We start from the raw sequence: 13,166 nt of genomic DNA, 5'->3' as shown, positions 1-13,166 counted from the left end.
GAAAATTTTACAGTTTTCCCAGATTTGTCCCATTCAAAGGGACACAGGTAAGGAGAAACATTTTTATATTTTTGTTCGTTAGTTTGACTGCTGGGAACAATTCAGTCATTTGAAACATTTCGTTTCTTATTTCTGGAAAATAAGTATACAGACTTCAGGACTGGATATTGCTCTCAGTAAAACAAATGTCAAGATGCTACTGAATAATAAATTAATCCATTAATCTGCATTTCAACTATTAAAAAGAACAGTATGTTTTGCATTTTATTTTAGCATTGAGCGGCACAGCATTGCAGGGTTTAGCACTTCCACCTCACTGATTTTGAACATGACTCTTTGGGTTTTCCTCCCACATCCACAAAGATAGGAAAGTTTGATTTAACTGGTGATTCCAGATTGGCCTGTGTGTGAGTGTGAGCAAGAGATGGGCACGGAAATGGACTTGCTCCTTTCCTGTTCCTAGTCCGGTTTCTAGACCTTCACCGTAGACCAAATTAAGTGGGTTAGAAAGGTTATGTCAACTTAGGCTAAGTTTAAATATCAACTTGGGCTCAGTTTAAATAATGTTACTAACCTGCATACCTTGTGGTTTAAATTTCCAGGTCCCAGTATATAAGTTGTTTAAAACTGTAATTCAATGCATTTTGTTCTTGAATAGCACTCTTTAATCTTGTAGCCTCAATGTAAAAACAATAAAGCATTGTCTGTACTGATGTCTAACCTGGGACATCTGTGGCTCACTTTCCTGGTGCATTTTTGCCAGCGTAATGATCCTTGTTCCCTCTGCCAGAGACGTCTGTGACTTCTTCCTCTGGGGCATTGCAGATAGCTAAGTCTAAAATGTGATTTCAGGCTTACTAAAACAATTTAGGTTCTGGACCTCTTATTAGAATTCTGACTTGAGTCTGACTAATCATGAGTTTCAATATAGCTCCATTCCATCATGGATATTTTCAACTGAATTTATGTTAACGGATTTGAAAACCTTTGGCATGTAGAATGTCCTTAAACTACAGTTTTCTGCCAATATTTTCTTCTCTATTGAATATAGAACATATCCATTATAACCATAAGTGTTTACCTCTGAATGAAGAACTCTTCAATACTCCAACAATCTCCCAATAGTTTCCTCTCTGAATTAAGCACAGTTACTTTCTATTTGCACCTACTCTATTCTTTTTGTCCTCTAGATGGCCTTTTGATGTTTCATAGTTTTCAGCTGAGCCCTAACCCTATGATACCAATAATTAACAAAGTTCACATATTGAAAGTATCCTGTACAGCTATTCATCATTTGTCAAGCTTTTTTTGCTTAATACTGGACTTCATGAATTGTGGTGCATTTGACTGATTGCTGGATGGAGGAAAGTGAACCAGATGAGCTATGGAATTTAAGGTTTCTTCTTCCTCAGGTCAGACCATCTAGAAGTTTTGCGGAACAAACCTGTATATGGGAATCTTTGAGACTGTAAGAAACACTCTTGCAGGTAATTCATATTATTAACCATTTAATGCAGTATAAATTAGAACAATCTAGATGAGAACCGACCATTCAAGCAACAAAGCTAGTCAGTCCTATCCACTAAATTCTTCTAAAATAACATCAACACGCTTCTTGGTAGCGTATTCCACGTGTCTATGGTTGTCTAATACACATTCCATAATAATACGCATAAGCCAGTTTTTATAAAGTGCTGTGACCATTTTCACAACAATTAGAATGCATAGTGGCATGTTGGCTTGCAGTAGGGAGACCAACTGGGACCTTAGTCTGGATTAAAAAAATGGCATGAGTTAGTGTGCATATTTCAACTGCCTGGGGCTGATGACCACGTGAGAGCTTTGAAAGTTTTCTTGCCACAATCAGTTTCTTAGTGTCACCAGTATGAAATTTCCTCTTGGTTGTCACCCAGAGCTGCTGGATTAAGAGTGCAGAATATATATCTTTTGGCCATTTCAACTGGAAGAGAATGAGTGTGTATAAACCCAGTGATTTGAAACAGGGAGGGAACAGGAAAAAGCCACATCTTGTCCTGCGTTTGCTTCATGGCGACATGCATGAGAAAGCAGCTTTTTTCATATTTGAACCAATTTTCTTGTGGTATTTTTAAAAATTTATATATAAAAAAAAAATCATTTTAGAGAACAGTCTCTCATGGGAAATGAAATGTATGCTATGATAGTGACAAATAACCTACTTATCCATTTTACCCCAATGTAGTGACATCTTCCATTTTTTATGGTCTAAACTAAGCTATAAGCCCAACTACTTAAAGATTTGTAATTTATGTACACTAACATTTTTTCTTCACTTCTTAGGGTGAAAGATCAAACAATGATTAAATCTTTCAAGGAAAACAATGAAAATGTCTCTGTTGAATAGACTGAGAATGGTGATACCAAAGGCAAAAAGGTAAAGCATAAACCACTGCATAGGATCCATGTGAGCTTGAATTTAAGCTTTAATTGTGAGGATTCAAACCAATTAAAATGCGTGTGTCTGTTCAGTTTAGTTTGATATGACTTGAATGAGCTGCAAACACTTTAAACCACAGGACTAAAGGAGTATTGCCAAGCGCACAAATGGCTGATTTTACTGAAAATTAAAATTGGCAGTTTTTTCTGTTCTAGTAGCAGGTCCTATTGATTGAAGGGTACATTTTTAGAATAGACTAACACAGTTAATCGTTGCAGAGACAATTTTCTTTATTGATAACAACTTTAAAGCTGAATGTTTACTTGTCGAGTCCCAGCCTGAATAATTGGAATCTTCTCCTCCATCTCTGTGGATGTTCACTGGAATATCCAGTGTGAAGTCTCCTAATTTGTGTGTTCTTGCTTTGTCATGGAATGTCATTGTAGCTGGAGAAGTAGGTTCCTGCTTCCTCACCCTGTAATGAACACAATAGGTGGAGAACATAGATAGGTATCACAGAAATGTAGTGTGATTGCTGTTTCTAGGTGGGTTTGTATGATCATTAAGTCTAGATTTTCAGTTAAGTTTGCCTGGTAATGTTAATGTGAATTTACATCAGGGTCTCCAAGCCTGATCTTTTTTGTGGATATTTTATTTTTTAAGTAATTGCAGACTAGTTTTGTTTGGTAGCAGGTTCTCATATCCCCCTATCCATTTAAAAAAAACTAAATATTCCTGGCTCACAGGGAGCTGTAACCTGTCCTAGCCCTGCTGTGTGCAATGCAGGAATTACCATGGATGGGACACCAGTCCATTGCAGATCTCACTCCCCTACATATCCACATTCACAACTACTACTAGACATATTTAGAGCTACTAAATAACCCAACATGCTCAGCTTTGGGATGTCCATGTTGACATTGGCTAGTCTGGCAGCAGCATGGCATCCTTTTTTATAAACAAAACATCTTATGAAGTGTATTTGTTTTGTAAAGCCTTTTTTATCTCTTTTGATTGATATTACAAGTATATTTGCAATTAATGCTGACTTTGCACAAGAAGAAGAGAATGCATCAAGTCCTGAGACCCCACCTCCTTCGACTCCAATTTCTGCCAAAGTTAACAAGATTGTCAAGGTGAGTGCATTTTCACCTTGTGTCGATTTTAGACTGGCGGTGCTCCTATGCTTGGCTTCAATGTCAGCCTAGCTCCTTATCCCCTTCCCATATTATTTACAAAATAAAATTACTTTTAGTAAAATGAACATTTTATGCAGCTTTATTATTAGAGGGGCCATTAATGATTTGTGCAAGGATAAAAACTGATTATAATTGTTGTCTGTAGTAAAAAATTAAAAACTATAACTATTAAAGACAAACATTTGCATAACATACAATATATTTTTAAGCTTAAGTGCTTTGTCGCATCTCTGACCTTCAACTACTCAATTGGTATTGTTAATTTTTGAACTGATAGGAAATGTTTTGTAACAAGAACATATTCAGATCTGAATTGCGTAATTGGTTTTTTTTTTCTTCATATATTTACTTAAAGGAGCGCTGAAGGAGGCCTTGAAAATTACATTATTGATTTATGATTTTTTTTTAAATGTTAATTGAGAAGAGATATGGAGGCTTTGAATTGTGCCCATGTGATACACTATAAGTGATACTTTGTAAGGCAATTCATACTGGAAAATTATATCTTAAAAACAATGTACAGTTGACCCTTGTGATTCATAGGGTTTAGGGACATTGGACTCTCGTGGATGCGATAATCCACAAATGTTTTGGGCCCATGATTACTGTATATTCTAATTTTAAAATGTTATTAGAAACACGAGATAGAATGATCAATGTGCAGTCAAATTGCATGTGTGAGGCTGGCTACTGAAACAAAGATGGGTGGTGTCCCCCAGATAAAGTGTGTTGTTCAGCAGTTCGTTAGTGCATTGTAACTTTTTACAAAATTGGAACTAAATGTGTGTGCATATTTATGATAGTAAACGCCACAAATTATTAATATTACAGATACAAAAGAAATGCAAGAAAACACTAAGCACAAAATGATAAAAACTCATGACACTGTCCAGTTTCACAGATGCAGATGATGATGGTGGTGTAGTTATGAAACTAAATCCCTGTGAACAGCCTCCTGAAAGTTATGTGAAGTTTTGTCCTACTGTGATGCTGATGTAAGAGAAGATTTTTAGAAGTTTAGAGCCTCACCAAATGAAGACATTTTCCACCCCAGACAAAATTACATGAACAAGCAGGCACAGGACAAGAACATAAATCCAGAAAATACTGTAATCCGACGGGCACAATTGTAATCCAATTGAGCAGTGAAGCACTGAAACAAAATGACACTGTAGATTACAATCCTGCTGGCTTCTTATGGCTCACTTTTTAAACTACTTCCCTCGTCTTCTTCCCCTTTTTAGTCATTTTCATTTTCATACTACTTGGTCAATTACGTTCCCTGTTTCTGAAACCTTGTGGACAAAACTCCTTTATGAACAACTCCAGTATAGTTAGCTAGTCTGGTAATTCAAAACTTTACCGTCAACTTCTTCTCATTATCAAAATCTTTTCTTCCATTTTTATTGCCTCTCTTGTACCATGGCCTTGACTTCCTGTTAAAATGACTCTGGGAAATAAAGTCATGGTATAAAATGTGCATATAAAATACAATCACACATACTGTAATATAAAGTTGTGTTCAATTAAGTACCACATATATTAGGGAATAGATTTAAGACATTCCTCTGTAGTAATCTTTAACCCTTTTTTGTGTTTTGTGGTATGATAATCTGTTGCTATTCAGTCTAGATTAAATGAAGTATAACATTCTGAAACCTGCTTAATCCAATTTAGTTTGCCATGTCAGTCATGTAGGGGTCAGTCATTTCATCAAGTAAAGGTGTTTTATTAAAATAAAAACTCGAAAGTATAATTGCAAAAAATGTAAAAATAAAAAAACAACTCTACAAGTATAAAATAGGTTTTATAAAATAAAGTAATGAGCTGGTTACACATAACTTAAAACATAACATTTTGCCGTCTTGAACAGGAATTGTTCTGCATTTCTACTTTTTTAGTTCTTAGAGTCTGACAATGTCATCATTTAAAAAATTGTAAATGGTGCTTGTGTACTAAACAGACGGCAGTGCGAAAGGCATAGTGCCTCTTACGAAAACTTGCGAACAAGGTCACGAGATGAGTATATATTACAGTGCCTCAAAATTGAAACGTAATCAAGTTCCAATTGAACGTATGAATTTTTATAATATTCCAATATTCCAATTTTTTTTTCCCCAATAAATATGTCATGAATTCGTCAAAACACTTCTGTTCTCCTTTGTCATATGAAATTCTTTAATATTCCAATATTCCAATTTCTATAAATTTCTCTATTTTTTTTATCCCAATAAATATGTTATGAATTTTTTCCTTTGTCATGCCGTCCGTTTAGTACGTAAGTACTGAAAATTCATTAAAATGATTTTAACAATAGAAGCAATGGGCAAAGTTTAAGAAAAAAATCAAGCGCAGATTACATTGTTTAGTACAACAACAACCACATTTATTTATATAGCACATTTTCATACAAATGGTGTAGCCCAAAGTGCTTTACAAGATGACGAAAGAAAAGCTTATTAAAAATAAAAATAAGATTAGGCAATACTAAATAACAAAGAATAAAGTAAGGTCTAATGGCCAGGAGGACAGAAAAAACAAAAAAACACCCCAGAGACCTGGAGAAAAAAAAAACAATCTGCAGGGGTTCTGCGTCCACGAGACCGCTCCACCCTCACTGGACATTCTACCTAACATAAATGATCTAAATCAGTCCTTGTGATTTTCAGGCTTAGTGTGGAAGGATTAGGGCCTTCAATCCATCAATGTATGGACTACATGGTGCCTTGATCAGGTGGTGGCGGCGGCGTAGATCGCCACCCCAGAAAACCAAAAAAAGAACAGAGAAATTAAGGGTTAGTACAGATTGTGAAGTCATGATAAAAATGACAATTAAATGCATATACAGAATATCAGGGTTACACTAAATTGAAGCTATGAGAAAGCCATGTTAAAATAATGGGTTTTTAGCAGTTTTTTAAAGTGCTCCACTGTATTAGCCTGACGAATTTCTATCAGTAAGCTATTCCAGATTTTAGGTATATAACAGCAGAAGGCTGCCTCCCCACTTCTTTTAAATTTAGCTCTTGGAATTATAAGCAGACACTCATTTGAAGATCTAAGGTTGTGATTTTGGAGTGAAAGGTGAAAGGCATTCCGAAATATAGAATGGTGTGAGATTATTTAAGGCCTTGTAAACTATAAGCAGTATTTTAAAGTCAATTCTAAATGGCATGGGTAACTAATGTAATGACATCAAAACAGGATAGATGTGCTCAGATTTTCTTTTCCTAGTTAAGATTCAGGCAGCTGCATTCTGCACTCGTTGCAACCGATTGATGTCTTTTTTTGGGTAGTCCTGAGAGGAGTATGTTACAGTAATCTAGCCGACTGAAAACAAAAACGTGAACTAATTTTTGAGCATCTTGCACAATTATAAGTTTAAAGTGAAAAAAATCCTATCCTAGTAATCTGATTAATATGTAATTTAAAATTTAGGCCAGTGTCAATAATTTCCCCTAAATTCTTTACCTCTGTCCTGAGATTTAAGCCTAATGGATCAAGGTTATTTCTTAATACCCTCATTATATCCATTTTTGTCAATCACTAAGATTTCTGTTTTCTCCTTATTTAGTCTGAGAAAATTACTACTCATCCACTCAGAAACACAAGTAAGACATTGTGTCAGTGAACCAAGAGAGTCGGGGTCATCAGGCGCTATTGATAAATATAGTTGTGTGTCATCCGGACTCAGAATAGGTCCTTGTGGAACACCATATAGAATATCATGTGTCTTTGAAGTATAATTGCCACAGCTAACAAAATTTTCTACCTGTTAAATAATACTCAAACCAATTTAAGACACTGCCAGAGAGGCCCACCCATTGACTAAGGCGATTCATAAGAATATTGGAATCAATGGTATCAAATGCAGCCCTCAGATCTAAGAGGATGTGAACAGATACATGTCCTCTGTCTACATTTATCCGCAAGTCATTTACTACATTAACAAATGCAGTTTCTGTACTATGATTTCTTCTAAAACTGACTGAAACTTGTCAAGAATAGAATGTTTATTCAAGTGATCATTTAGCTGCATAATGACTACCTTTTTTAGGATTTTACTTATGAAAGGCAGGTTAAAAATAGGTTTAAAATTGTCAAAACAGAGCAGTCGAGATTATTTTTCTTGTGCAGGGGGTTTAACAACAGCAGTCTTAAGACAGTCTGGGAAGACCCCTGTATCTAATGATGAATTTACTATGTCAAGAACACTTTCAATTAGCACGTCGGATACCACTTTGAAAAAACTTGGTTGGTATTGGGTCAGGGACGTTGGTGGAGGGTTTCAGATGAGAAATTATTTTATGTAAATCTATCCTGGTGAAAAAATTTAATTCACTTAAAATGGAATATCGGGATTTAATAGGGCCAGTATTGTGGGGATGTACTGTATTATTTCTAATATCATTAATTTTGTGATTAAAAAATATAGCAAAAGTCTCACTGGAGGTTTTTTTGAGGAATTCCATTGAGTGACATGGGTTTAGCAAATGATCAATAGTAGAGAATAAAACTCTTGGATTTTCTCCATTTACAGTCAGCTCTCCTGCATGTTTTCTTTAAATCAGATACTCTTCCATGGTATAATTTTCAGGAGCGACTATGTCAGTGACAGCTCTCACTTTAGCATTAAAATTTTCCACCTTACAATTTACATTATTATCCCTGTTATAGTAAGCACTACAAACGGACTGGTTGCTTAAAATGTTAGTAAATCAAATCTATAATCACCTGTGCTTTGTGTGAAAGATTATCTTAAATATATTGCAATCTAAGTAATTTTTTAAAACCTTTGCAATACAACTCAAGACAAACCGAAATTGTAATGAATTTTATGCAAACGTTGTTGATTAGACCAAATTCATCGACTCCAATGCTGGTAATTGATTAAAGGGTGTGGACTTAGGAGGATTATGATAAACTGTCTCAAAATAATGACCAGAACAACCAAAGCATTAAAAGAAAAGGAGTTTTATCAAGTGAACACTAATAGCCAGGAAGGCAAAATATAAATATGAGGGGGAAAAAAAACAAAGATTAAGCCTTCTAGCGTTTCTTCATACACATGATGTCTGTCTACCCACAAGGTGGTTGGTCTACTTGCCCAGTTCCCCTTACTCTGTTCACCTTATAGTTTTATCCCCCTCTTTCCACATACCTGGCCTGCCATTGTCAATTCAGCCAACAGAGTCCTCATCCCCAGCTTCAGCCAACAGAGCCCTCATTTCTGGCTACCTAACTGATCAGAAGGATCTTTTAAGCTGGAGTCCAGGAATATTTCTGCTGGGTTACTTGGCCACTATTCAAAGACCTGTTGGCATCCCTGTGAAGCTCCCTAGTGTCACCAGGTTTCCCAGTACAACCCCCTTTCAATAGAGTGTGACTGGGGAGTTCCAAACTGGCTCTTCTCTGCAGTAACTTCCCAGAATCTACCCACAGTATGCTCTAGTGGCTTAAGAAACCATTATGAGGGAAACAAGTTTTTATTGCTAGGATCTGACTTTCATAAGTGTCACATCACAATCTTGATGTGTTTTCTTAGAAATGAAGGCCTCTAAAGTTGACGTGATCTGTGTCCTCTTTGACAAGCTTGATGTGAGACTCTAAGGTGACCACTGTAGGAATAACTGTGCTAATCTCCCATACCTAATCTTCAGGAACACATGAGCACTGCATTTTTCATGTCACAAAATGTATACAGTGGAACCACGGTTTGCGAGTAACTTGGTTTACAAGTGTATTGCAAGACGAGCAAAAATTTTTAATAAATTTTGTCTTGATAAACAAGCGAGGTCTTGCAGTACAAGTAGTATGTATACGCTTTGTCTGCTGAGCATCAAGTGATCACAACTGAGCTGATGGTTCTTCTCTCTCTCTCGCTGCGGGATTGTGGGCAATCGTCTCCTATTCTCCGTCTGAGTCAGAGTGCCTCACTCATACATTCAACATCCGTACGAGCGTATACTGTTTACTGCAGCATTAGCATAGTGACTGTGTGTGTGTGCATGCGCGCACTCGTATGTGTGTGTGTGTGCACACGTGTGCTCGTATGTGTGTGTGCTCACGCGCGCATGTGTGCTGTGACGTGCGAGTCCCTGTCTTGCACCCTAAAACACGAAGCTGAGTCTCAGTACTTTAGTAACACCATCTTTATTCAGCTTGAAACAGCAACAGCGCGGTTATTTATTGTAGCGGGATCTGCCGCTCTCCAACACACAGACACAGCAGTCAGGCAGGGCCCTGCGCATTTATAATGTTCCTTGTTCCTTGTATCACCCATCAACGGAAAGCGCTTATAGCATGTCAGTGACCTTTTCGGATTCACTTTTACGGCGAACTGCTACAGCGCTGGGAGACTGCGATTGCTTTGGGACGCTCTTCCGCATGTCATCCCATTGGGTGCAATCCCACAAGAGTTTAGAAACTCTCTCACACCAGCCAAGATTCTTTTCAAAGGTAAAGTGCAGGTTAATTTGTTTTATGTATTTTTACTTTATATTTTGTATTAATCATTTTTATATGAATAGTTTTGGGTTGTGGAACAAATCATCTGAGTTTCCATTATTTCTTATGGGGAAATTCACTTTGATATACGAGTGCTTTGGACTACGAGCACGTTTCCGGAACGAATTATGCTCGCAAACCGAGGTTCCACTGTATTTATAAACATCACTGTTGAGCTTTATAAAATGGGCTAGATGAGGCTACAACTTCCTTAAAAGTAGAATCAAAAACGTGATTTTATTTAGACTCCTTATAAGGTGATTAGTGTGCCAATGTACACTGTTCAAATTTAAACTGATATTTCTTGATGTAAGTACTGTGACTTCAGATTCGAACAGTAATTTAAAAAATAAGTCATTCCATTTTGGCTTGTTGACATTGTCTATATATAACGAGTCACATTTTGTCCAACTCCTGCCTCAGGTTGCCTTAGATTGCTTCTTACTTCCTTAGACAACAATAATTAAGCATATCTGTGCTTAATTTTTCACTGAATGTGCTCATTTGATTGTTACAGGCTCACACGAGGTATCGGCTGAAAAGGAAACATTCATAGACAATACAGATAGCATAACGTGAATAAATTGCTAGTTTTGATAAATAAGGTATGTGAATACTACATGCGAAAAATAATCTCATTCAAAATGTCACTTAAGTTGATTGTCAATAAGCTTTCATCTTTAGGTTTATTCACTGTCTTCATTTTGTAGTGAGTTGTATGTAGGTATGTAGACAGGTGAAAAGGCAATCTCTGTAAGTTTGAAGTGAGTGCTAGTGAATATTCAGTACAGTGTTTACACTGCTGTTATGCAGAACATCATTAAAACGTTTCATGTATTTCTTTTGAATGACAAGCATTTGCAATAAGATCAAAGTACTTCTACAATAATTTGATGTTGATCCGATATGTTAGGGTAAACACACCTAATGGAACCCCACCTTGGAAAATATGGTGCATCCAGAAAGTACAGTATTCACAGCGCATCACTTTTTCCACATTTTGTTATGTTACAGCCTTATTCCAAAATGGATTAAATTCATTTTTTCCTCAGAATTCTACACACAACACCCCATAATGACAACATGAAAAAAGTTTACTTGCGTTTTTTGTAAATTTATTAAAAATAAAAAAACTGAGAAATCACATGTACATAAGTATTCACAGCCTTTGCTCAATACTTTGTCGATGCACCTTTGGCAGCAATTCCAACCTCAAGTCTTTTTGAATATGATGCCACAAGCTTGGCACACCTATCCTTGGCCAGTTTCGCTCATTCCTCTTTGCAGCACCTCTCAAGCTCCATCAGGTTGGATGGGAAGCGTCGGTGCACAGCCATTTTAAGATCTCTCCAGTGATGTTCAATCAGATTCAAGTCTGGGATCTGGCTGGGCCACTCAAGGACATTCACAGAGTTGTCCTGAAGCCACTCCTTTGATATCTTGGCTGTGTGCTTAGGGTCGTTGTCCTGCTGAAAGATGAACCGTCGGCCGAGTCTGAGGTCAGGAGCGCTCTGGAGCAGGTTTTCATCCAGGATGTCTCTGTACATTGCTGCATTCATCTTTCCCTTTATCCTGACTAGTCTCCCAGTTCCTGCCGCTGAAAAACATCCCCACAGCATGATGCTGCCACCACCATGCTTCACTATAGGGATGGTGCCAGGTTTCCTCCAAACGTGACGCCTGGCATTCACACCAAAGAGTTCAATCTTTGTCTCATCAGACCAGAGAATTTTCTTTCTCGTGGTCTGAGAGTCCTTCAGGTGCCTTTTGGCAAATTCCAGGCGGGCTGCCATGTGCCTTTTACTAAGGAGTGGCTTCCATCTGGCCACTCTACCATACAGGCCTGATTGGTGGATTGCTGCAGAGATGGTTGTCCTTCTGGAAGGTTCTCCTCTCTCCACAGAGGACCTGTGGAGCTCTGACAGAGTGACCATCGGGTTCTTGGTCACCTCCTTGACTAAGGCCCTTCTCCCCCGATCGCTCAGTTTAGATGGCCAGTCAGCTCTAGGAAGAGTCCTGGTGGTTTTGAACCTCTTCCACTTACGGATGATGGAGGCCACTGTGCTCATTGGGACCTTCAAAGCAGCAGAAACTTTTCTGTAACCTTCCCCAGATTTGTGCCTCGAGACAATCCTGTCTCGGAGGTCTACAGACAATTCCTTTGACTTCATGCTTGGTTTGTGCTCTGACATGAACTGTCAACTGTGGGACCTTATATAGACAGGTGTGTGCCTTTCCAAATCATGTCCAGTCAACTGAATTTCCCACAGGTGGACTCCAATTAAGCTGCAGAAACATCTCAAGGATGATCAGGGGAAACAGGATGTACCTGAGCTCAATTTCGAGCTGCACGACAAAGGCTGTGAATACTTATGTACATGTGCTTTCTCAATTTTTTTTATTTTTAATAAATTTGCAAAAACCTCAAGTAAACTTTTTTCATGTTGTCATTATGGGGTGTTGTGTGTAGAATTCTGAGGAAAAAATGAATTTAATCCGTTTTGGAATAAGGCTGTAACATAACAAAATGAGGAAAAAGTGATGCGCTGTGAATAATTTCCAGATGCACTGTACTTGGATGGGTGGTCCAGCCAAGCCAAGGTAGTAAATTAAAGTCAGGTTTCACCTAAATTAGTTTATTTCGGCTAGAACAAACATTGCATCATATTTCCCACAGTTCCCATATTCCCCCAACTCCAGACAATGTTCCTGAATGGCCAAGAAATGATAAAGAAAGCATGCATTATGAAGGAGTATAGATCATGGAAGAACAACATACCACATAAAAAGCCAAAGGGCATGGGATTTTACTTCATGCCATATTTCTTTATTCTGAAAGGGTTTCTCAGCTTATTATACTTACTGTTACTGAGAAATGCTTTGTTTTTGCAAAGTCTATTTTGATTTTTAGTTTTGATGAAATGTACATATTTTATTCTCCTGTGTTTGGGTGGTAACAAATGAGTCTGAGCGAAGTCATTTGCTGTGGTAGTCATTTCATCTCCATTTTACCGTATATGGTTGAGAGATTCAGCCAGAGAAGG

General features: G+C 37.4%; 1 protein-coding gene across 3 annotated transcripts in view; it reads left to right on the top strand.

The window, feature by feature from the left end:
• Window positions 1–1,293: 1,293 nt before the first annotated feature.
• LOC114655134 (kinesin-like protein KIF2A) overlaps window positions 1,294–13,166 on the top strand; it is a 51,791-nt gene continuing 39,918 nt past the window's right edge. For 2 of the 3 annotated variants that reach the window (XM_051929692.1, XM_051929693.1), the window contains exons 1-3: window positions 1,294–1,487; window positions 2,320–2,413; window positions 3,444–3,552. In XM_051929692.1, the coding sequence (XP_051785652.1) occupies window positions 2,361–2,413; window positions 3,444–3,552 (162 nt within the window). In that variant the 5' untranslated portion in view covers window positions 1,294–1,487; window positions 2,320–2,360. Of the gene's footprint in view, window positions 1,488–2,319; window positions 2,414–2,789; window positions 3,553–13,166 lie in introns of those variants that run through there. The other variant, XM_028806002.2, reaches the window with a different exon arrangement.

This window comes from Erpetoichthys calabaricus, chromosome 7 (assembly GCF_900747795.2).
Source record: "Erpetoichthys calabaricus chromosome 7, fErpCal1.3, whole genome shotgun sequence".
NCBI lineage: Eukaryota > Metazoa > Chordata > Cladistia > Polypteriformes > Polypteridae > Erpetoichthys > Erpetoichthys calabaricus.
The sequence above is the reverse complement of the archived record's forward strand: the minus strand, read 5'-3'. Positions and strand labels throughout refer to the sequence as shown.